Source organism: Agelaius tricolor, unplaced genomic scaffold (genome assembly GCF_023055355.1).
Source record: "Agelaius tricolor isolate 1412-34295 unplaced genomic scaffold, bAgeTri1.0.p SCAF_2, whole genome shotgun sequence".
Taxonomy (NCBI): domain Eukaryota; kingdom Metazoa; phylum Chordata; class Aves; order Passeriformes; family Icteridae; genus Agelaius; species Agelaius tricolor.
In genome coordinates this window covers 63982699-64005414 of record NW_027269262.1, presented here as the reverse complement: position 1 = coordinate 64005414, position 22716 = coordinate 63982699, and the positions used below count along the sequence as shown (strand labels likewise).

Sequence of the window (22716 nt, the reverse complement as noted above, 5' to 3'; positions counted from 1 at the left end):
TGTTATGCACTGTACAAAAACATCTCTGCAAGCCAGGTTACCAAGAAATGAGGAAAGGAAAAAAAACCCAATAAAACACAGGGATAATTCTCCAGATTCCCCTATTCCCATGAGGACAAGGAGCTAAAAAAAATTGTTTTACATATATATTAGGTATTGCATGACACTTTAAAAAACAAGATGTGACAACAGTCATAAAAGACACCTTTGGTAGTCCTGCAAGAATAAACTCAAAGTGTATTGAGGGATGGGGGATTCTGGCCACGAGTTTCAGCTGTAGTGTAATGCTTTAATTACTTACATACCTAGTTAAGATTGAGTAGGTAGTAATTAACTCATGCTCTATTTATATGCAGGGCAGGCAAACTATCCCTTGCTTTTCATGCCTACTATCCTCAGGAGTAGGATTTGCAGTATGGATGAAGTTATCTCAGTAAACAATACTTCAGTAACAAACATAGTAGGTAACTTGTTTTAATATTGAAAAGCTCTGTGTGATAGATAAAAAAGACTTCTTGAGCATAAGGAGAGTTAAAAGCTATGATTTTTTTTTGCAAAAGTGACTTTTCATCCAGAGATAATTTTCCTTTATTACAGAGTAGAAGTCATATTTGTACTGAATACAATTTGCCTAAGACCATAAAGCTGATCTTTCCATGCAAAACCAGCTTGCAGTCTGTGAAGTGTTCTGGCATTCACAAGCTTATGCTGTTTTATATCTTCTGACCTTCAACAGGGTTTTCTGGAAGAGGCTTAAGAAACTGAGTATAATTGTTTGAAATCAGTTGTATCTCGCTGTGATTACATCAACACAATATGTCAATATGTCCATGTTTATAACTGAACACATGTCCATTGCTTAAACTTGATGTTCTTGCTGTCTTTGAGGCATACGGCATTAAAAGATGTATTTTAGGATAAACATATGTTTGGTGGAGCAGTGGCCGGTGAAAAGTGAAACGCCCAGGCTAGATAAGTGTCCAGCCAACCTCCAGCCAGTAAGGCACTTCCCCAACCCGGAGTCAGGGCTTTGTGCCCAAGGCGATGTCAAGCCTTGCGGACGTGTGGCCGCAGTAAAGAGCTCCGAAGTCGCAGGATGAAATGAAGAGGCGACCCTCAGTTTCTTCGGGGGGGTGGTTTTATTGGTAGGGAAACGTGCAGGTTCGGTGGAAGAAGCTGAGAGCCCCGAGGCAGGGAAAAAGCCTCGGTTTTACTGAGGGTGGGAGGGGTGAAAGATAGCAAATCAGAGAGGGATACATTAAGGATTGGCATGATCGGAGAACCCATCAAACACAGTTGCGGGAGGGACCCTGGCCCCTAACCCAATCACTCGACACCCTGGCCCGAACTCTCTAGAAAAAGAGGCAGGGGTGTCGAGTGACAGGCAGGCTGCCAGGGGTGGGGAACAAGAAAGATACATTTGGTATCCAAGACAACTGGGGAGGGGTTTGGGGATTGACACAAACTGGTAACAGGACAGGACTTTCTGAGAGAACAATGGAGGGAAAACTGAACAAGCATAAAACACACCACAACATCTCCCCCTTTTTCGTTTAAAAATAAAAGAACTGTAAGGGCAAACACTGTTCAAAATGAAGTTTCAGCCTGCTCCGCGTCGCTAGAAACCGAGCTGGAGTCTTCAGGATCGGAGTTTTCTGATGAAGCGGTGTCAACTCTTTCTCCTTCTTCTTCTGAGACTTCCGCTCGGCTGACGTCTGGGACATTGATGGTCCTGGATATAAGTCTCTTTACGAGTCCCCAGACTACGGAGCAGGCGATCAAAACAATAAGTAAAACTAAAAGGGTGGCAAGTATAGTTTTCAGGATGGACTCAGCCCAGCTTGACAGACCCCATCCTTGAAAGAGGTCCCCCAGCCAGTCTGATGTCTGTTGTTTTATTTGGTGGACAAGGCTTTGCATTTTATCTATGGCCACCCTTGCGTCTTCAGCCCGAGATGACAAATTAAGGCAGCAGAGGCCCTCAAACTCCTCGCAGCGGTGGTGATGCAGTAAAAGCAGGAAGTCAATTGCCGCGCGATTTTGGAGGGTCGCCTTCCTTGTAATTTCCTCGTCTGTGAGGAGGTCTGATAGCGTCGCTGACGTTAAATTGGCTTGCTTAGCTACCCAACACTCCAGGTGGGCCAATTCACCTAGAGACTTGGCCACAGACACCCAGGGCAAAAGCAGGGTGAGGGCTACAGTTTTTGGTTTCGACCAATGTTCAATTTGGGAGTCACAATCCGGGTCGAGATCTTTGAGATCTCTTTTGGAGCGGGCCGAATTCGGTTGTGCTCTTTTCATTTTCCAATCGCGAATTTGGGTAATGTTGGGTGTAAGCAGCGACAGCCGCCCAAAAGTGCAGATACCTCCGGCTAGACGAGCGGGGATGCCAGCCCAAGCTCGGTCTCCGCAAATGAAAAAGATACCTCGGGGCAGGGACAGCGGTTGGCTACCCAGGGTGGAAGCAAGTGGCATCTCGATGGTCATTCGACACCACTGGGCAGCTTTGTACTCGGGCCTTGATGGTTTGATCCACGAGTACCTGCTGTCCCAAGGGTTAGGGGCGAACTGAAACCAAATACAGAGGGAAGCATTGGCTGAGCCGAGCAAATCAAGCTCTGGAGGTTCAGAGCTCAAAGGGACCAGCCCCTTGACTCCTTCTCCCCAGGCATTTTGTGCATTGATTTTTAGAGGAGGGGTCTTGGATAAGAGGGAGGTGAGGGAAGTATTGAAAGGGGAGGGAAACTCATTAAGGGAGAGAGGGATCCCCACAAGGCATGACGACATCGGGTCCTCTGCTGAGCCCATATCTAAACATATGTGTTCTTGGCCAAGGGCACTCGCGAGGGTGCGCCAAACGTTGGCCTTGGGCTGGGGGACGATCCATGGGCCCACTGATGGCATCAGGGTCCAGATGAGGACGGCTGTCAAGCGGGCTAAGATGTAGACACGTTCCATTGGGGGAAAACTAAAAACAAACAAGAGACAGACATAAGGAATGACTCTGAATCAGGTCCTGCCCGGGGCAGGGAGAGGGTTAAACTGGGAGTGGCTCCATCCCTGGGAGCTTCCGCCGCCGCCGCCAACATGCCTCCGTGACCTGTTCTACGTTTTCTGCTCTCAGAGTCTTCCCAGGGCGGAAGGGCTTGACCCACTTAGCGGGGATCCATCTCGGACCTGAGGGGGTGGACACGCAAGCGTATCCCCTTCCCCAAGTCACTAGATCGAAAGGCCCCTCCGTTTTCCAGGTCTCCGGATCCTTAATCAGGACAGGAGGCCTGACCCTGGCCTGCAGCTGCTCATGTCTCCCGAAATGTCGCACGATAGGCGGATTGAGATTTTCGAAAGAACAGTTTAGGAAGTTAATGGTAAAAAGCGCCTTCGCGAGACGGATATGGGGGGACTCCACCTTCACAGCCACTCGCTGTTGTTCTAAAACTCTCTTTAGGCTCTGGTGGGTCCTTTCTACCACGGCTTGGCCTGTCGGGGAATAGGGGATGCCGGTCTTATGCTCTATTCCCCATTGTTGCAGGAAGCTTCGCAGCTCCCTGGATTTATACGCCGGGCCATTGTCTGTTTTCAGGACCTTGGGGATGCCCAGGACAGCAAACGCTTGAACTAGGTGTTTTTCACAATCTGCTGCCTTTTCCCCTGTGTGGGCAGAGGCATAGACTGCGCCGGAGAAGGTATCCACTGAGACATGTACGAATTGCAGACGGCCAAAGGCAGGGATGTGGGTAACATCCATCTGCCACACCTCGCAACTAGATAGACCTCTGGGGTTAGCTCCCAAGGGTATTGTTGGGAGCTGGTGGGACTGGCATTGAGGACATGTAGCCACGATCGCCTTGGCCTGTTCGCGTGTAAGATGGAATTGTCGAACAAGGCCAGGGGCGTTCTGATGAAATTGCTGGTGGCTGATCTTGGCCTGACTGAACAGATCAGGGAGTGGGGCAGCTTGAACAGGAGCGGCAAGGGCGTCAGCACGCCTATTGCCTTCCGCAATAAATCCAGGCAAATCGGTATGTGACCTGACATGCATCACATAAAAGGGTTGCTCTCGGTGGGAGACTAAGTTCACAAGCTTAGAGAGCAAGTTAAACAAAGGGATGTTTGATACCTCCTGTAAAATTGCATTTTCGGCTCTGGAAACTACACCCGTGACATAGGCTGAATCAGTGACCAAATTGAATGGTTCAGAGAACCTCTCAAAGGCTCTGACGACTGCGTCCAACTCAGCAACTTGAGGTGAACCTTCCACCTCTGTGACATCTGCCTCCCACCGCTGAGTCTGAGGATCCTTCCAAGTCATCACTGACTTGTGGGATGCTCCAGACGCGTCTGTAAAAACTGTCAAAGCCTTCAGAGGAGTTCTACTCTGAACTGATTTTAGAGACAATGTGAATTCCTGATTGAATAATTTGTGGGCCGGCCGATCTACTGCGATTTGGCCGGTGTAGCTGTCCAAAGCCAGTTGAAGCATCTCATTTGTTTCCAGAAGGTTATCAATCATCTTTCTTTTTAGATGGCCTGAATCAAATTTTAAAGGAATGTGGATGCAGTCAAAGTCACAACCTGCCAACTCTCTGATCCGTGATCTAGCCTTTCTAATCAATTCTGCCACCAGCTCGGCTGGCTGCGTCATCCTTTTGGACCTGTGATGGCTGAGGAACACCCACTCTATGATTAAGAGGGGATCCCCCGAGCCCCGGTCCTTGCCCTTGATGGAATCGTCCCACTGGAAAATCACCCCATGGAGGTGTGGCAGCTTACCTAGAACAATGAATTTAAATGGCAGGCCCGGGTGATATCTGTGGGCCTGCCTGGCCGAGATGGAGTTTTGGATCTTCTCCAGCGCTGTCTGGGCCTCTGGGGTAAGGGACCTTGGAGAACTAAGCTCTTCTCCCCCTTTCAATAAATTGAAAAGGGGGGCTAGGTCTTCTGTTGGAATGCCTAGCCAAGGCCTTACCCAATTCAAGGACCCACACAGCTGGTGGACATCTGCCAGGTTTTTGATGTTAGTTTTAATAGCCAATTTTTGCGGAACAATGGTCCGCTTCGTTATTTCCAGGCCCAGGTACTTCCAGGGTGGCATCTGTTGAATCTTATCTTGCTGGAGCTCGAACCCTGCAACAACCAATGCATCGATTGTTAGGTCAAGCGCGTGGGTAAGTAGGTCGTTGGTCGGAGCGCACACTAGGATGTCATCCATATAATGGTAAATGATGGTGTCTTTGGTGGCTGCACGTACTGGGGACAGCAAGGAGGCGACGTACCATTGGCAGATCATCGGGCTGGCCTTCAGGCCTTGCGGAAGAACTCGCCAATGATAGCGCTTGCTTGGGGCTTCACGGTTGATGGCAGGAACCGTGAAGGCGAAACGCGGAGCATCGTCCGGGTGTAAGGGAATTTGGAAAAAGCAATCTTTTATGTCAATTACGACCAAATTCCAATTTTGGGGGAGCATCGTTGGGGACGGCATCCCTGGTTGGAGAGGCCCCATATCTTCAATGATGTTGTTAATTTGGCGGAGGTCGTGAAGGAGCCGCCACTTATCTTTGTTGGGCTTTTTGATAACGAACACTGGGGAGTTCCACTCTGACATGGTCTCCACCAGGTTGCCCTTGAGTAGCTGCTCCTTAACGAGCTCATTGAGCGCCGCTAATTTTTGCTTGTTGAGCGGCCACTGCACTACCTGTACTGGTTTATCAGATTTCCAATTCAGTTTCCAGGTAGGGCGCTCATCAGTGACCGCTGCCCGAAAAACCTGGGGAGCTGCTGGGAGGTCAATTCGGGCTCCCCACTGGGCTAAGAGGTCTCTCCCCCACAGGGGTTCCGTGTAATCTAATACGAATGGGCGCACTGAAGCCAATTGCCCATCCGGCCCCGTAATTTGTACAACGCTCTTTGATTGACGTGCCAATTGTAAACCCCCGACACCTCGGACGTGGCCAGGCGCGTTTTGCAATTCCCAATGTGACGGCCATTCCCGGGAAGGAATGATCGTTACATCTGCTCCTGTGTCCAACAAGCCTTTAAGAGGCTTGCCCTCTCCCCCTTTTGAGATATGACAGGTGACATGAGGCTTTTCCCGCCCCAGGACCTGGGCCCAAGCTACTGTTGGATTTTGGAGTTCAGCCGGAGGAAACCCCAGGGCCCAAGTTATCTCGGGAACAGGGATCGCTTGCGCGATCACCTGTCCCTTGGGCAGGAAAGTGGGGGGTTGGACACAGTGCAGCCCCACGGCGAACAGTCCTGGGTCAGATGGCAGAAGACCTGGGATTATGTTCACCTCTAAAGGTGTGTGCTTAGTGTCTCCGACAACGACGTACTTACACCTTATCCGCCCCCAGTTTCCTGGGCATTCCGGGCTGACTGACACGAGTTGAAAATCGGAGTTCTTAAGATGTAGTGGCTCCGTCAGCTGCAGCCGGAAGGGTCTGAAAGCAGAAAAGGTAGTTAGCACGGGTCTAGGTTGGAGACATGCAACATGTGACAAGTCCGGTGAGAATATGTCTTGTTTGGCAGGCGGCGGTCCCTGAGATCTCCCCTCCCTGCGTGGTGTTAGTTGTCCCGCCCTATTTTTATCATGGCGCAGGGGGGAACTGCGCTCAGATGTTAGTTTTTTGTCTGGGTTTTCCCCAGGAGTCCCTGCCCCCTTTTGAATTCATAAAATTCCCGCCGCAGCGGGCAGTCGGGCATCCAATGCCCGAGCTTTCCGCACAGATGGCAGGGTGATTTGGCGGCGGAAGGACCGGGAGCAGGCGAGCGGCAGGTGGCTTCAGAGAAGGTGTTTTCAGGCGCCTCTTCTGTGGCGCTGACTCGGGGTGGCAGCTGTTTTCTCTTCTCTCCCTCCCTAGATGGCATGATTAGGACTTTCCGGGTGCAGACTTCGAGCATATCGTGCAGCGAGGGGGGTGGGTGCATCGGGAGGCTGAGGATGGCATCCCTACACGCAGAGTTTGCATTCGTGGATGCTACTTCCTTCAGGATATGTTCCCGGGCAACTTCGTCCGCCACTTGCTGCTCGACAGCTTTTCGAAGACGCTCGACAAAATCGAGGAAAGATTCCTCGGCGCCCTGAAAGATTCTGGAAAAAGAAAGGAGAGGAGCCGCCCCCGGCAGCGCCAGGAACGCTTTCTCGGCTGCCCGCGCTGACTCCCGGAGTGCTTCCTGGGGGATGGCACTCGCCTGCGAGTGCCCATCTGCCCAGTTGCCGGTCCCAAGGAGTTGATCGATGGCTAGGACATTGCCCGTTAGGTCCAGCCCCGTGTGGGGCCGTTCCCACAGGCTCGGGAGGGCCTCCGTCACTCTCCTCTTCCAGGCTGCCTCCCACATAGCCCGCTCGGTGGGATTGAGCAGACACGTGAAGAGGCGCCGGATGTCAGAGGGGGTGACATCGGCTTCGGTAAGTGTTGCCTGCAACACTCCCCGAAAGTATTCGCTGTCCCGGCCGTAATCTTTCTGTGCCTTGCACAGCTCCTTAATTTGTGAATGGTGTAAGGGGACCCACTGGCGACGCACCCCACCATCTCCCTCTGGATGGTAAACAACCGGGGCTGCGGATGGTATCGCAGCAGACCCCGGTTCCCGGTTCCCAACTGCTGCCCCCCCACCGGAACCCAAAGCGCGGGAGCCGGCAGGGAGAGCGTGGGAACCGGGAGAGGAGGAGGTAGGGGCGTGGCTGGGAACTTGAGCAGGGCGATCCGATATCGAGGGACCCTCCCAGGAGGCGGAGACAAGGGGTGGAACCTTTTGACTGGCGGGGGGTGGAGAGATGGGAGGTGGTATGGGAGGGACCGAGGGAGGAGCTATGGGCGGGGATGTGGGAGGAGAAAGGGGAGGGACTACTGAAGAGGAGGTTTCTGGAAAGGAGGAGGGACCAGGAGGGGGGAAGGACGAGGGGGTAGAACACTGGGAGTGGCCGACTGGCAGGAAAGGGTTGGAGCTTGGGAAAAAGGGATTCTGGGGAGAAGAAGAGGGCTTTCCCGCCATTTCAGCCATGTGGTTGCCTCCATCTTGGGCCCCATAGGAGCCATTTTGGGGAATTGGAGGCGACTGGGAGCAAACTGGGGACTTAGAAATTAGGGTTTTGGATTTTGGGGTTTTAGAAACTGAGGACCTGGGGGCGGGAACAGGAGAGGTAGGGGAAGACGAGGAGCCCCTAAGAGACTGGCCAGGACTCTTAGGGCGGGGGGGCCGAGGATTTTGAAGGGGGCTAGGGGACGAATGGTCACCCTGCGCGGGGCTGGAGCGCGCTGCACCTTTCAGAATCCCGGTTTTACATTTGTGGGGACGGGAAGAAGGGTTAGGGGTAGAGGGAGAGGCGGGAGAACTGGGGCACGAACTAAAACTGACCGAAGGTTTTTCTGAGTTTCCTCCTGCTTTCAAGATAGATCGAATTTGTGAAATCCAAAAAGCTAACGGAGAAAGCGAGGTGTCTCGTGATCTAATCAAGTTTGATAACTTGGCATTTGCCCTCTGCCAAAAGGCAGGATCTTTAATTAGATCGGGGGAGACTTCGGGAAACTCAGAAAAAAGCCATCGGATTAATTTTTTAACTTCCTTTTTATCAACGGAACAACCCCCCCCAACTAGGATACCCACAACTTGGTAAAACAGCCCCTTCTGAGCTGCCGAGAGCGAAAACTTTGCACCCATCGCTCGATGTTATAAGTGGCAGCTGCGGAAAAGCCCCCCCCGTTCCAGTAAACGCGAAAGAAAAAAAAATAAGGGTGCCCACCCCCGGCCCCTGTCTAGAGAAAAAGAAGGGTGGTGACGAAACACCAATAGAGGGGAAGGCGACAGGGAGAGTAGCAGAATACTCACGAAGTCCGGAGGCGACAAACGAAAAGCTGGAACGAGGGGTTTCCTGCGACAGGACGACTCCCAGGTGCAAGGAGCTGCCGTCCAGGGTCCCCGGGGAGCGCTACCTCGCGCACAAGGTCTGCTCGACCACAGGGTAGTTCCGCGACCGCTGGGATTCTCGAAATCCCGTCCGTGGGGTCCACGAATCCGAGAAAAGGGGGGGCCCCACGTTGGGCGCCAAAACTGGAGCAGTGGCCGGTGAAAAGTGAAACGCCCAGGCTAGATAAGTGTCCAGCCAACCTCCAGCCAGTAAGGCACTTCCCCAACCCGGAGTCAGGGCTTTGTGCCCAAGGCGATGTCAAGCCTTGCGGACGTGTGGCCGCAGTAAAGAGCTCCGAAGTCGCAGGATGAAATGAAGAGGCGACCCTCAGTTTCTTCGGGGGGGTGGTTTTATTGGTAGGGAAACGTGCAGGTTCGGTGGAAGAAGCTGAGAGCCCCGAGGCAGGGAAAAAGCCTCGGTTTTACTGAGGGTGGGAGGGGTGAAAGATAGCAAATCAGAGAGGGATACATTAAGGATTGGCATGATCGGAGAACCCATCAAACACAGTTGCGGGAGGGACCCTGGCCCCTAACCCAATCACTCGACACCCTGGCCCGAACTCTCTAGAAAAAGAGGCAGGGGTGTCGAGTGACAGGCAGGCTGCCAGGGGTGGGGAACAAGAAAGATACATTTGGTATCCAAGACAACTGGGGAGGGGTTTGGGGATTGACACAAACTGGTAACAGGACAGGACTTTCTGAGAGAACAATGGAGGGAAAACTGAACAAGCATAAAACACACCACAACAGTTTGGCTCATGCAAAACAACGACAACTAGTAAAACAGAAATGTTCCACTTAGTGCTGTAACAGCCTAAGTTCATTCTGAAGAACTGCAGGAAAGAAAAACCTTTACCAGCTCTATGCATCTGCTTAATGCAACAAATCCTCTGCAACCTAAATGGTCTTGCAAAAATCATATAGTAATAAATACTGACTTCCAGGGAAAACATAGTTGAGCAATGTCAGGTTGCATGGCATCAGGAGCCCAGAGTTTGTGAATGAGAATTGAATCTAGAAGACAAATGTATAGGATGCAACTTACAAGATGATACTTTTCCCATCCTTACTTTTCACAGGCTAATTTCATTTCCTACACAAAAATCAACAAATATTGATTCTGTCTTCAGCAAATTCCAGCAAAGCCGAGGGCCGTGTTCACTTCTGCAGCTATCTCACAGGGCAAGGATACTCCTGCTGTCTTTTTCTGCTTAAAGAGTTATGCCTTTTAAGCAAACCCCAAGTTTGTGTGCTTGCTTTAACATCCACGACAGTGTTGATACTGGCTAAAAGCTGGAAACTGATGCTATGTTGTGCTGAGGTTTTGTGTTTCCTCCAGTTAACTGTTTTCAAAGTTAAGGATATTAAAAACATACCAGAAAGTGAAACTTGTACATAAAGGTAGTACTTGCATCACACTCAATAATACGGTTGAACAAGGTAGACAGGATTTTGGGGGACAGAGGAAGGGGCTTCAGTGTTTTTGGAATATGCAACATAAGCTGTAGGAAGATGGGGATTATAATGACCTATAAAATCAGTTTCTCTGTTAAATCCTTAGTTTTACATAACCACTGGGATTATAAATTTTATAGGTTGTCTTTGGATAAACATTTTGTAGATTTGTCTTGAGGATCCGTTAAGTCTGAAATACAACAGCAGAATTACCAGCTTTATGAAGCGTGTTTCCGCAAGTTGTTTAATTTATTGACTGCACACAGTCACTCTACTGAGTGCTGCCTGTTTATTTTCACCTACACAGATATGGCAAAATCATCTGGTGCAAAGGACAGGGATTATTCCAGTCCAGGAAAGGAAAATGTAGAATCCAGAAACGCTCTGTTATGAATAAGAAGCTTGACTAGGCCAATATTCAAGCAGCAATCAATTTATTATTTAATGTGGTAAAGTATGAGCAATACAGTGCTGGGTACAGTGGGGGAAGTTTTCCCTCCAACTGCACACTGATAATTGAGGGTTACAGGTATTTATAGGGGTACTCATCAGCTTTTTCAGCAGTCTCTATTTCCAAATTTTACTCATCAGCAATTTTTATTCCAAATTATTACATCACAATTCTATACACTGTAGTGATCTTAGTTCCTCAGGATGTATCTCAAAAGGAGTATCCCAGATGGTGGCGGTCCAGTTTCCAAAAGAATAAAGACGAATCCCATCTGGTGGAGTCCAGCTCCCCAGATGTGGGTCCACCTTTTAATTGCAGAGACTATAAATCTAACAACAGTGATGTCCAGCTTCCCTTTGGTCGAAACCATAAATCCTTGAGGTGATGTTCATCTTCCTTTCTCAAGCTGTTTTTCTCTGCTTCCATAAGGCGTGAGATAAGCATATTTCCTTTATATATATTCCAAAGCTATAGTTTCAAGGATACAAGTAAGATTCAAAAATTATACTTCAAAAGGTTATTATTGCAGAGCTCTTTATGGATTAAATGCAAGCAAAAAGCATGATCCTTAACAACTTCATTCCAATGCTCCTAAATCAACCAGGGTTAATTGCAAACAAAAGATAGGTTCAAAGGCCTTTTTCCATGCTTTATTTTCCTCAGTTATTATTAGAATTCACAGCTCTCCCATTTTCTGGGTCCACACATTTCGCATTCACAAATACACACGTTGCCTGTTTGTACCTGACACGAAACACAGCTTTGTATTTCACAGCTCCGACTTAAAATACACCCATGTTCATTTGGACTCAGACACCAGTGCAGGAAAATCAGATGACCGGCGGCAGAGCAGCACCCAGGGACAGGGTGCACAGCAGGAGAGCCGCTCACCGGGAGAGCCGCGCTCCCCGCGCTGCCCCGCGGCCCTTCGGGCCTGGGCCCGCCCGGCCCGGGCCGACCTGCGGCGGGATCTAGTGACAGCATATGGAGCAATGGGACACGCTGCAAGAAGAGGGATTTGGGTTAGATATCAAGAAGAAATTCTTTACAGTGAGGGTGGTGAGGCACTGGAGGAGGAGGTTTGTGGATGCCCCATCCCTGGCAGTGTTGGAAGCCAGGTTGGAAGGGGCTCTGGGCCGCCTGGTCTGGTGGGAGGTGTCCTTGCCCATGGCGGAGCTGTCGGATCTGGATGATCTTCAAAGTCCCTTCCCACTCCTTAACATTCTGTGGTTCTATGATTGTATGGCCCTCCCACGAGGGCACACCAGGCGTGAGGGGAGCCCGGAGAAATCCACAAACCGGAGGGGCGCAGTCCGCATTAACTGAGTCACTTAAACACTCTGCAGGTACAGCTCCAAAAACCTTCACAAACTGAAGCCGGCAGGGGATCAACCCCATCCCGGGTGGCGGGAACGGACACCGCGCCGCTCCCGCCCCGCCCGCAGGGCGAGCAGGGTACGGGCAGCGCCGGGGGAGCCTCCCTGGCCGCGGGGGCAGCAGCTCACACACAAATACCGCCCGCCCGCGCCGCCAGCGTTCCTCGGGCCCGCCCGCACTGCCCTCGCCTCGCCCAAGCCCCGCGCACGCGCAGTCGCTCAACGGGCGGGCACGGGCACGTGACCGGGGAGCGCGCGGGGCGGGGCCGCCCCGGCGGCGGCGCAGAGGGGAGGGGGAGGAGGTGGATCCATCATGGCGTCGATGCAGGTGAGGCGTCTGCGGCGGAGCCCGGGGGCAGCGCTGGGGCCGGGCGGCGACGGCGGCGGCGGGGGGAGCCGGGAGCAGCCGGGAGAAGCCGTTCCTCCGGGCGCGTGCGTGCGCGGCGCGGCGCGAAGAGCGGCTCTGAGGGAGGAACCGCCCGGGCAGCAGTCGAGGGCGTTGAGGTCCCGGGTGGCGGGGCCGGGCAGGGCAGGTGGCGGCAGGGAAGGGCCGGGATGGAGGTGAGACGCGCAGAGGTGTGAGGGGCGAGGCTGGGACCCGGACGGCGGCGGGCGGGGCGGGCGCGGGGGAAGAGGCGCCTCAGGGAGGCGTCTGGCAGCGATGCCGCCGCTTCCTGGGCAGGCGAGAGAAGGGCGAAGGGATCCCTGCCCCCGGGACCTGGGGGCCGCAGCTGCGCCGGGCGCCATGGCAATGTGTGCCACACCGTGCGCGGGCAGCGGCACCCTCCCCGTGGCATCGTGGGGACCGTGACCAACAGCTCCGGGTTCCTGGGGTTCCGGCGCTGTAATTCCCCCGCACGAGGGGGACTGGGACAGGCATGTCCTGCTCCAAGCCGCGTGCTCCCCGTGGGGTTTTCTTTCTCTCCGTAAAATGAGGTTGCGCTGTGGTGTCAGCTCTGTGGACAGGTTACGTCTGGCTTTCTCGGTCGGATGGTATTGCTGTAGGTACAGTAGGATGGAACATCCTGCTGCCTGACAGGTATTTCCAGCTGAATTATTCATTCATACCGACTCTGAAGGGGTTCTTAAATAGGGGCTGCAGAAATTGCTCTGGTAGAATGGATCACTTTCACTGTGTGCTGCTCTGAGTGGGTGGTGCTTTATTACGACTGGGGCAGGAGAAAAGATCTCTAGGTTTTGTGGCAGTGGCCCCTGTCTCTTCTTATTTAACCAGCACCTTCTCTATTTTTCCTTGGATATTTTTAGTTTTCCATTTTGTTTTTATATTTGGATAATCTAGATCTCTCTCATTTTGGTCCAGTATAGCTTACATTTTTTGTCACTAGTAATAGAACAGAACAGAAAGAGTGTACAAAATGAGTGAAATTTGTTTAATTTTCCTAATAACCTGCATTTAGTATAACCAAAAAGAGTTAAAATGTTAAATTGAACTGTCTGGGATAAAAATTATTCTCCTGAAGTTTAGAAGCATAATTCCCCCTCCCCCCACCATTCCATAGTGTGTCTTTCAGAGTTACTGAAATGAAACGAGATCAAGAAATTGAACATACTGTACAGAATGTTCTTCTAGCAGTAGCTTAGGCAGGTAGTCCGATGTGCCTTGGTTTTATTAGCTCTATCTGGCAAATGCATTTTTGCAATGCTCTTCTTCTAATAGGCAGACTTTTACAAGCTTAACTGCAAAATAGAGGCTATAGTTTATTAAGAAGTGTCTTTTATAAAACTGTGAAAAGTAGGGGAATGGCAGCTGTGAACGAGGAAAGAGGCACTTTGTAAAAGGACTTGGTAAAGCTGTGCTGTGTCGCTGTCTCTGGCCTAGTAAATGACCTTCTGCAGCGTGCCTCACCCTAATTCCTGTTGCTCCTTCTGGAAAGGGGAAAAAATGGTTATAGATTAAATGAGGCTGTTGAGGATACATGAATGACAAATGTTGCCTAAATGTCAGATGTGTACAGGGTAATACTCGCTTCCTGAAATTACAGCCATGTTAAGCCTGATGTTGTAATTGCTTTCATTTTAGAAATACCAGCTGTAAGATGACACTTTTTGTTTTCTTACCTGATGTTCTGTTGTCTTTTGATAAGAGATTCAAGGACGTTTATAGAGGTTTTTTGTCTATATGTGGCTAATTGCATGATGATCTAATTACTCTTTCCTATGTTTAGTAAACTACTAATTTAATAATGTTGTTTAGCATGTTGGAAAGGAGTTGTAAACAGGAAGCATAAATGAAAATTTAGTAAGTGAACTAGTAAGTTTATCATGGACATGCTCCCAGGTGAGCAAGAATTCAAAACTCTGAATTCTATCAATTAACATTTAAGTGTTAAGTGTGAAAAAGTCTTTTACAAAGGAAACTGATATCTGTAATTTTAAGTGGGTTTTTTTTTTGGTTTAGAATAATTTATTATAATTATTGCTATCTTCTAAGTTGCCAGACACAACAAAGAGATGTCCTTTTTCTGATTAAGTGTAGTGTTTTTACACACACCGTGTTTACTTGAAATGTTTGTGTAACTCTTTGCCACCTCTGACTCTACCAGTAGTCTGACACTGTACCATTGTGACAATATCATGGATTTTATTGATAAAAATGATACATTGGTACACGGAGTAAGTTCTAGTTACTTCTGCTGTAATTTTATACAACAGTGTATAATGCCCCAGGTTAATTACATTTTATTTTTACAGATCCACTGAAAAGTCTCAGATTAAGTTACAAGAGTTATCTGATTAGCCTGTTCTTAGTCAGTCTACAGTGAAGTTTTGAAACTTGTAACAAATTGCTTCTTTTTGTTAATGGCTCTGAACATCGACCTGAACAGTTACTGCAGTTCAGTGGATGCACAGTAACTTGTGACTTTGAGCCTTTGTGTGTATCATTAAAATTACAGTGATTTTTTCTGTGTGGAAAAGTCTTTAATGGGAGTTTTCTGTAATCCTTTTTTTTCTGTGATAATAGAAGGCAATGCTTCTATTATCACAGAAAAAAATAGAGATCTTGTGTTCTGTTTTCTAACCACACTGTTGTTGCTAATTTGCCATTGCTGGACTGGTTTAAACCTGGTTTGCATAACTTTTTTGCAAATCATATTTTTTCTTAAAAAAAAGCTAACATACCCCAGCCAAGCCTTTAAAGAAAAGAGCACTTATTTTCAAGAATTTTCCCAGAAAAAGCCCAAGCTTGTGCAATGTTCTCCTGGATAAAAACACATAAATATTCTGAAAAGTAATGTAGAACAAGGGAAGAGAATGGATTTGCTTTAGAAAATTTTGATACAGCATCTTTAGTAATCTGAAGCCTTTAAAGGCAAATACTGGAGAAATAGTAAACAGTTGTTCTCAGAACAGCTGGAAACACAGGACTTGCCTTATGAATGGAAGATCAGTTAAAAATGTACAGAAAATACATCATTGCTGTACCAAGTGTTAAATTATTAAAGCCTTTCCCTCAGTGTCCAGATATGAACTATTTGCATCATAAACTTGAAAGATTTGACTTTATTAATAATACTGACATATTAATTGCTATGATTTACCTTTCACTTCCTTTTAGTTTAAATACTACAGACCCTGGATTTATTTATGAAACTGTGAGAAAATTTAGAGGGATGGTTTTAGGTTTTTTTATCACCAGAATAACTTCTCATGTATTCTGCAAAGTTAGGCACATAAGATTTGTACTTGTAGGTATTTACATCCGATTGAATGCAGAGCTAATGTAATTAATGACACAAACAACTTCAGTAAAGAGTGTAGGATGTTGGCTTTCACTGTGCTTCTCTGTCATGCCTCGAGAACTGCTGTGGTGGGCTACCATCAAATTGCTTGCACACAACAAAATAAAGTGCTACTTGAAAAATCTTTATCCATCAATAGATTTTTTTTAAAGGTGTATCTAAGCAACTGTTTAATAAAATAACTGTGTGAGATGGCAATGCAGAATTCATGGCCAGTTTGAGATCCCAATGAACTTGTATCACAGAATGCAAGGTAGTAACAACATGAAAACTTCCTGCAAGTTTCACCCCAGTATTTTCAGTCGGTGGGGTGGGAGTTGAGGAAAATATTTATGGGCTACTGAAATCTCCAGGAAAAACCACATACACTCTTGGTTACACTTCCTTCTATTCTTTACCTGTGTTTCTAGTGTTAGTGGAAGATCTGTGTTTCCAGCTGTTCTCAGAACAATTACTTATTGCACAATCTTTGCTCAACACTGGCAGTGTTTTTATTTAATGATTTGGCAATAATTTGTTCTTATTTAAAAGCTTTGTCCAGAAAAAAGTACAAAACTATTTTTATGGTGTGTTCCAAAAAAAGCCAAAGCCCCAACCTTAAGTGAGGAAAGCTTTCAGTGAATTGGAACTTGGACGGTTATGCACATTGGTTCTGTGCTGTTAAATGTCATAGTACGGGATTCTATTTCTGTTGTTTCAAAAAAGGAAAAAAAAATTAGTGGGTACTGTAGCTATATAATCAATTCTGAGATACAAACAGAATAAAATTATTGGTAGTTAATAAAGTATTTAGTGGTTCCGTTGGTGAAATGTTGTTGAAGATAAAGATTTCAGTAATTATTTAAACTGAGAAATGTGAGTACCATAATTGAAACCGGAATGAGTAGACAGTAAAAATAATTTCGTCTATCCACAAAGGATTGTCAGTTCTTTACATAACTTTTGGTAATCAGTCTGTACTGATGTGTGCTCTATTAGCTTTGCTGTATAACCATGCTAGAGTGAAGTAAGATAAATACAAAATTCTTAGTAATTTTACCAAGATGAGTTAATTTAATCTTGGGAGTTTATTAATAAAATTTTGTCTTGAATATCAACTGAAGCTTAAAATTTATAGTCTTCATTCAGTAAAGATAAATAAAATAGAAGTTATGGCTTTTGGCCCTAAGGAGTCACATTTGCTTGTTTTTGTATCTGCCTGTGTAAATAGAATTTTGGGAAATACTTTGTTGTGCAGCAGCTGCAGAATTTTTGAGCTAGGTTGGAAGAATTCACTTCAGAGAAAGAAAGCAGTAATGGAAAAGCTTATTGAAACAAGTGCCCCCTGAGTACTATCAGCAGCTCTTCCTTACAAATAGACCAACTATACAGCTAAAATGTGAAAAACAATGGATGCTTTCAACCTGTCATGTTGAACACTAGTGAATATGTCTATGATTTCAGTCAGGAGAATCAAGTAGACAGGTGTTTATTGTAAAAAAGAGTAATTCTGGTTGATTACAATTATTTTTGCTCTGAGTTTTATAGTATCTTATGCTTGTGTTTAGGCCTAGCTATTCAAGTTCTGGGAAGAGAAAAATATAACACAATACATTTGCAAGAGCCAGGGAATGTTGTCTTGTTAAGCTGCTCCCTTGGAAGGCTCTGTGGGTTTGTCATTAATAAGCTAAAGCAGCTTAGCTCAAACAATGTGTGAAACTCAGTGATCAAGTACTTTCTCCAATTGTTTGCTCCAGTTCTACAAAGCAAAGAGTTTTAGACTGAAGGATCTTCACTATGTATTGTACAGGTCTAGGCCATACTGGCAACTGCGCCCAGAGACTGAGGTTAAATTACCCCTGTACCCCTGTGGAAGAGACAAGGCACATCTGCCAGTGAGTGTACCCAGTTACGGCTCTGTGCAGCCAGCGTAAATGCATTCACATCATTAGATCGTGTCTCTCACACAGCCTTGGTTTACAGCTGAGAGATGAGCGTTCAAGCAGATTCCAGGCTAAAATTTCCACTAGGGCAGAGGGGAAGAGGATGATGAAAGTTCTTGGAGCAGAAATTTTGTGTGTCTTACATGGCTTTGAAGTAGTGAAGGACTGTGACAGAACTGTCAGCTGGATATATAGGTTTTGTCTTTTGAAGGGAGGAAGAGCTAGTACTATCTATTCACTGAAACCTGTTACAACTTCATTTACTGAGGGCAAATGAAAATAAATAGGTTAAATGCTTTAAACAAAAAGAGCCAGTAGGCAACCTTTTGTGATCAATGAAGGTCACGTAACGTCTTCTGCCTGCTTTTGATAGTTGAAGGCTTTCAAAAGGTATTCTGGAATCTGTTCGAGCCTTTGCGGTTGTTTGGGTTGTTTGTTTTGTTTTGTTTTTTTACTTTGCTTTGTTCAAAAATAGGTTCTGGAATCTGTGCAAGCCTTTGCAGTTTAATTTTTTGTTTGCTTGTTTTTCCTCAGGTGACCTTAATTACTGGTATGAAAAACAGGTATCAGTCAGGGATGGCAGGGAAAGAAGGGAGAGAACCTTATAATTTACCTTCCTAAAAGCAATATTAATGTGTTAGTAAAGGAAGGACAGAAGTTAGTGGTGGTAAGTCAGGAATTGTGAGATGCCTCATTTTTGCTAATTAATGATCTCATTGAGGATACCAGCTATTCATCCTTTCATACACAGTACTAAAAAATAATTGTTTCTCCTTGGGTGATTACGAATACAAAGTTGTTTGTAATCTTTTTTTATTCAACTTAATTAAAAGCACTGCTTAATCAGCTTCAAGAAGAAAATCTGTATATGTGTCAGTAAATGATGATAATAGTTTAGAAGGGCATAGCAAATATTGTCCCTGAATGTCTGCTGTAATAAAATGCTTCATAGAATTTGATGCTACTTGTTCATATTGATTTATTTATTTCTTCTTCATTAGGAATTGGTGGCCAGTAATAAGAAACCTAAATCCATTCAGTTTCCTTGCCCCTTCTTAAGTTAAAAACTCTCCCCCTGTCATATTTAGGGGTATGGATTGAATGAGTGTTTAAATCTTGTTGCTATTTGCTACTTCCAACATTTTACCTCTTTTTCTTTCTAAAATGCTTTTTGTCAGAATAGAACACTTTATCTTGGTTACCAACTATTGGAATGTTTTTATAAGGTTGAGAAATTCCCTGGTAAACATATGGTTGACCTCATTGTGCCAGCCTTCACTATTTTCTTAAATTAATTTTTGTAACTGAAGCAATTCAAGTAGTGCCAGACTCTTTTCTTTAAAAGATAAAATTATCTGCGGTTGACTTTTTATTACTGTGTGAGGCTTGTGCTGGGCGTTGGTACATTTAAAGACTCCATTTACAAAGCAGATGACTCGCTGTCAGTTTCATCTCATCCTGTAATAGTGGATTCCACTTAATTTTCTTTCAAATGACAGGTTCATTGTAAAAAATTTGATTACCTGGCAAAAAGCTTTTCAGACTGTGAAGTACAGAATGTTTCCTTTGTGTGTGTATAGTTACTGTGATTTATCTCTAATTATACTGTAGTTACGATTTCAGGTTGATCTTGTCTCTTAGTGAGTTTAGTCATGTGTATTATTCTCTTTGAAAGAGGATTGTTGCTTTGACCTTTCAGTCAAATATTTTAGCATATCTTGGAGCATATGAAGATAATATTCTGTTATCAAACTGAGAAATCAACAATCCCTCCTCCCATCACCCTCAATCCATAACTGGATTTTTGAAATTTTTAAATGCTCAGAAGAACAAAAGATGAATGATAGGAACCTCAATAAACAAGGTTTATGCATTGCCATTTGGTTCCTTTAAAATGAGAGAAATGTGCAAAATGCTTGAGGTTCAGATCTTGAAGTCAGGATTGGTCTGAGGAAATAACATTAGAACTCAGTTGCCAGATGTTAACATGTTTTGTTAGAAATGAGGAGCAGACTAATCTGCTTCTGCATTCTCAGTATAGATTGAAAACCTGCTATTCAGCCAAAAATAGATAAAACTGAAAAACAATTCTTTGAGCTAAAATCCCAGTATTACTTTTTAATAAGGACAGAGTATTTTGTGGAGCTGTTTTGTTATGCATCTTGCTGAAGCTTTAATTGACCACATCCAGACAATTATCAATCTTTCCTCCTCTGTGCCTTGACTAAAGCTTAGTAGAACAACTTTGATAGGAAGAATTCAGGCAGGATTGTGGTAATCAAGTATCTGGATGGTTTGTGTGTTTGAGAGTCTGGAGCAAATGATCTCACCTGAATTATGGGATATAATCTGCAAGGACTTTCTTGAATGACCTGGTTGACTGGGAAATAAAGGGGTTTTTATTTGTAGGAACTGTCATTCTCTAGATTTCTTAAGTAGCAAGATGGAGTGTAGCAGGTAACTTTCTTAAATGTCACCATTGTTAGTCTTAATGTTGTTTCTCTTCTGTTTGACGGCTTTTTGGTATTTTAATTAGAGAGTAATGTGCAATGAGTTTCTGGAATACTTCAACTGTTTCAAATATGTTGGATTTTTTCTTCTGTAGACGAGTTTAGTTTGAAAAGCATAATTACCTACCTGGTGTTTAGAACTTCATATTCTGGATTTGAGGCACTTTTCAGTAAGAAACATGTGAATGGAAGAAACTGAAATACTGAAAATAGAGTTCCAGTGGTCATACGCTCTCAGGCTGGTAGCTGGTACTAAGTCAGGCTTTGCTTATGAATCAACATGGCGGTGTTGTACAACACTGTCATTGCAGCCTGGTTTCAGCTCCTCTTCTGCGACAAGCTTGCTGTTTGTCTCTGCACACTGACTGTCTCCTGCATGTAAGAACTCCAAAACAGAAAGGATGTTTTTTGTGAAACATTTCATAACTTGAATGTGGGAGGAGGTGACAGGCTGTAGCTCATAAGCAAAATGTAAATTCTTTGCCAGGATGTTATCATATTACTGTCAGTGTTTTGGTGCTAACAGAGTTTGGGCCCATTTAAATTTTTGGATGTGGAAGAGAGCTTTGGTAGTTATGGAAGAAATAGTGTTAGGTCTCCCTAGGGTGCAGCAGCTTTACCTATGTGTATATATATACACACACACCAAAATAGAAGAATGGAGCCCCTATGGGATTATTGTTTAGCTTCTAACTATTTATGAGTTAATTTTCTTTCTCTTTGATCTTTGAGCCAGATTAAGATTTGAGTTTACAGTGTTCAGGAAGGCTTGGCCTTGGAAGATGACTCCTTTCTTACGTTCACAGTTTCTTACAACAAAGAGAAGGGAATTTAAGTGCATAGAAATAAAAGGTTTGTAACACAATTCAAGTGCAGATGTTTTGGTCCTGCATGCTTCGTAGTCTGTGAAGTTGCTATTCCATCTTTGTTTCTTCATAACATCATGATACTACCTTATTGGACATAGCTAGTTGAGTTCCTGCCAGTCCAGGTGAAATGGCCACCACATTTCAGTTAAATTGCCCATCACATCTTGTTTTAATGGTGAAATACGGTGTGGGAATGAAACATTTTCTCTAGGAGAAGTGAAAGGAATCTGCTTGTCCATCCATTTGCCACTTTTTGCTCTGCTTGTATGTTTCTGCTCTACTGATAGTTTTGCTTTTCCCCTAGCTATTTTCTAACAAATTCTTACCACTTCCCTTAATATGCCATGTCTTTTGTGAATCTGCTTTGGGCTCCTTCTTGCTTTATTTCTCTATGAAAAAGAAGATTGCTGAAATAGGTTGTTTGTAGGTAAGGTATTTGATTAAGATAGCTCATCATTTAGTTTACTCATTTAAGATATTGCTGATTTAAGACACTGCACATTTTGTGTTGCATTTCTTGAAACACCAAAAAGTGAAGCATTCAAGAATTGCAATTTTATTTTCTTTGTATTATTTATCTTTTCAAAGTTTGTAATTTCAACTCATCGGAAATAATAATGCAGGACTGTGGGCATACATTCAAACTTGATTGGATTAATGTGTTAATATTTTACTGCTAATCAACAGCCAATATACCTCTGTATGTACACTTTTCCCACTCCAGTTATGAAGAATAAAATATTACCTGAAGCAACACTTACTGGTTGGCCTAGGTGCTGTCAGCTGTATATATGAAAGTTGTACTTGGTAGTGACCCCTCTAACTTCACTGTACACATGTTTTTGTTTGCCCTTAGCTCTGTTAAAGTTTAACTCTCTGTGCTCCACTTTTCCAAGGGAGGGGCAAAGCTGTTGTAAGAGTTCTGGCAATGGGCTTAGAACTGACATTGTGATACTCCTTTTTAAAGCCGTTGAGAAAGGTAATTTTCACATGCCTCCAAGAGCTAGGGAAGTTTTCATGGTGGGTAAAGAAGATTTACCCACCATGAAAAAAAGAACCTTTGCACTACTTCATTGTGAGGGATTGTGGTTAAACTCTGTTGTTCTGTCTGTCCTTGGGTGTCCCTTGTTTATGGTAGAATCAGAAAAAAAAAATCCCTGTTTTTGGGCAATGTGATGGTGATGATGCCATGTATGCTTTAGGAATATATGTTATTGACCCTTGAGATAACTAACAGGGACACAGAGACCAGTGAAATTATTTTGTATCTGTTAATAAGCATTTATGTGCTATAATATTCAGCTCAGTTGTACACAGTGAACAAACTACCTGTTTCTAGGGCTGGTTTTGAAATACTAATATTGAAAACCTCTGAATTTCTTCCTATCCTGTATTGCTGCCCCCTTCTCTCTTTTCATGTGTTGCATCTTTTTTACATGCAGGCCCTGCCTGCTTCTTTACGTGA

General features: G+C 45.4%; 1 protein-coding gene across 7 annotated transcripts in view; it reads left to right on the top strand.

Moving 5' to 3' along the window:
* The first annotated feature begins 12421 nt into the window (after positions 1-12421).
* UBE2W (ubiquitin conjugating enzyme E2 W) overlaps positions 12422-22716 on the top strand; it is a 35774-nt gene continuing 25479 nt past the window's right edge. For 6 of the 7 annotated variants that reach the window (XR_011678241.1, XR_011678242.1, XR_011678243.1 and 3 more), the window contains exon 1: positions 12422-12517. Coding sequence is in view for 4 of the 7 variants with exons in the window: in XM_071421089.1 (XP_071277190.1) it covers positions 12503-12517 (15 nt within the window). In the remaining 3 variants the exon portion in view is untranslated. The other variant, XM_071421096.1, reaches the window with a different exon arrangement.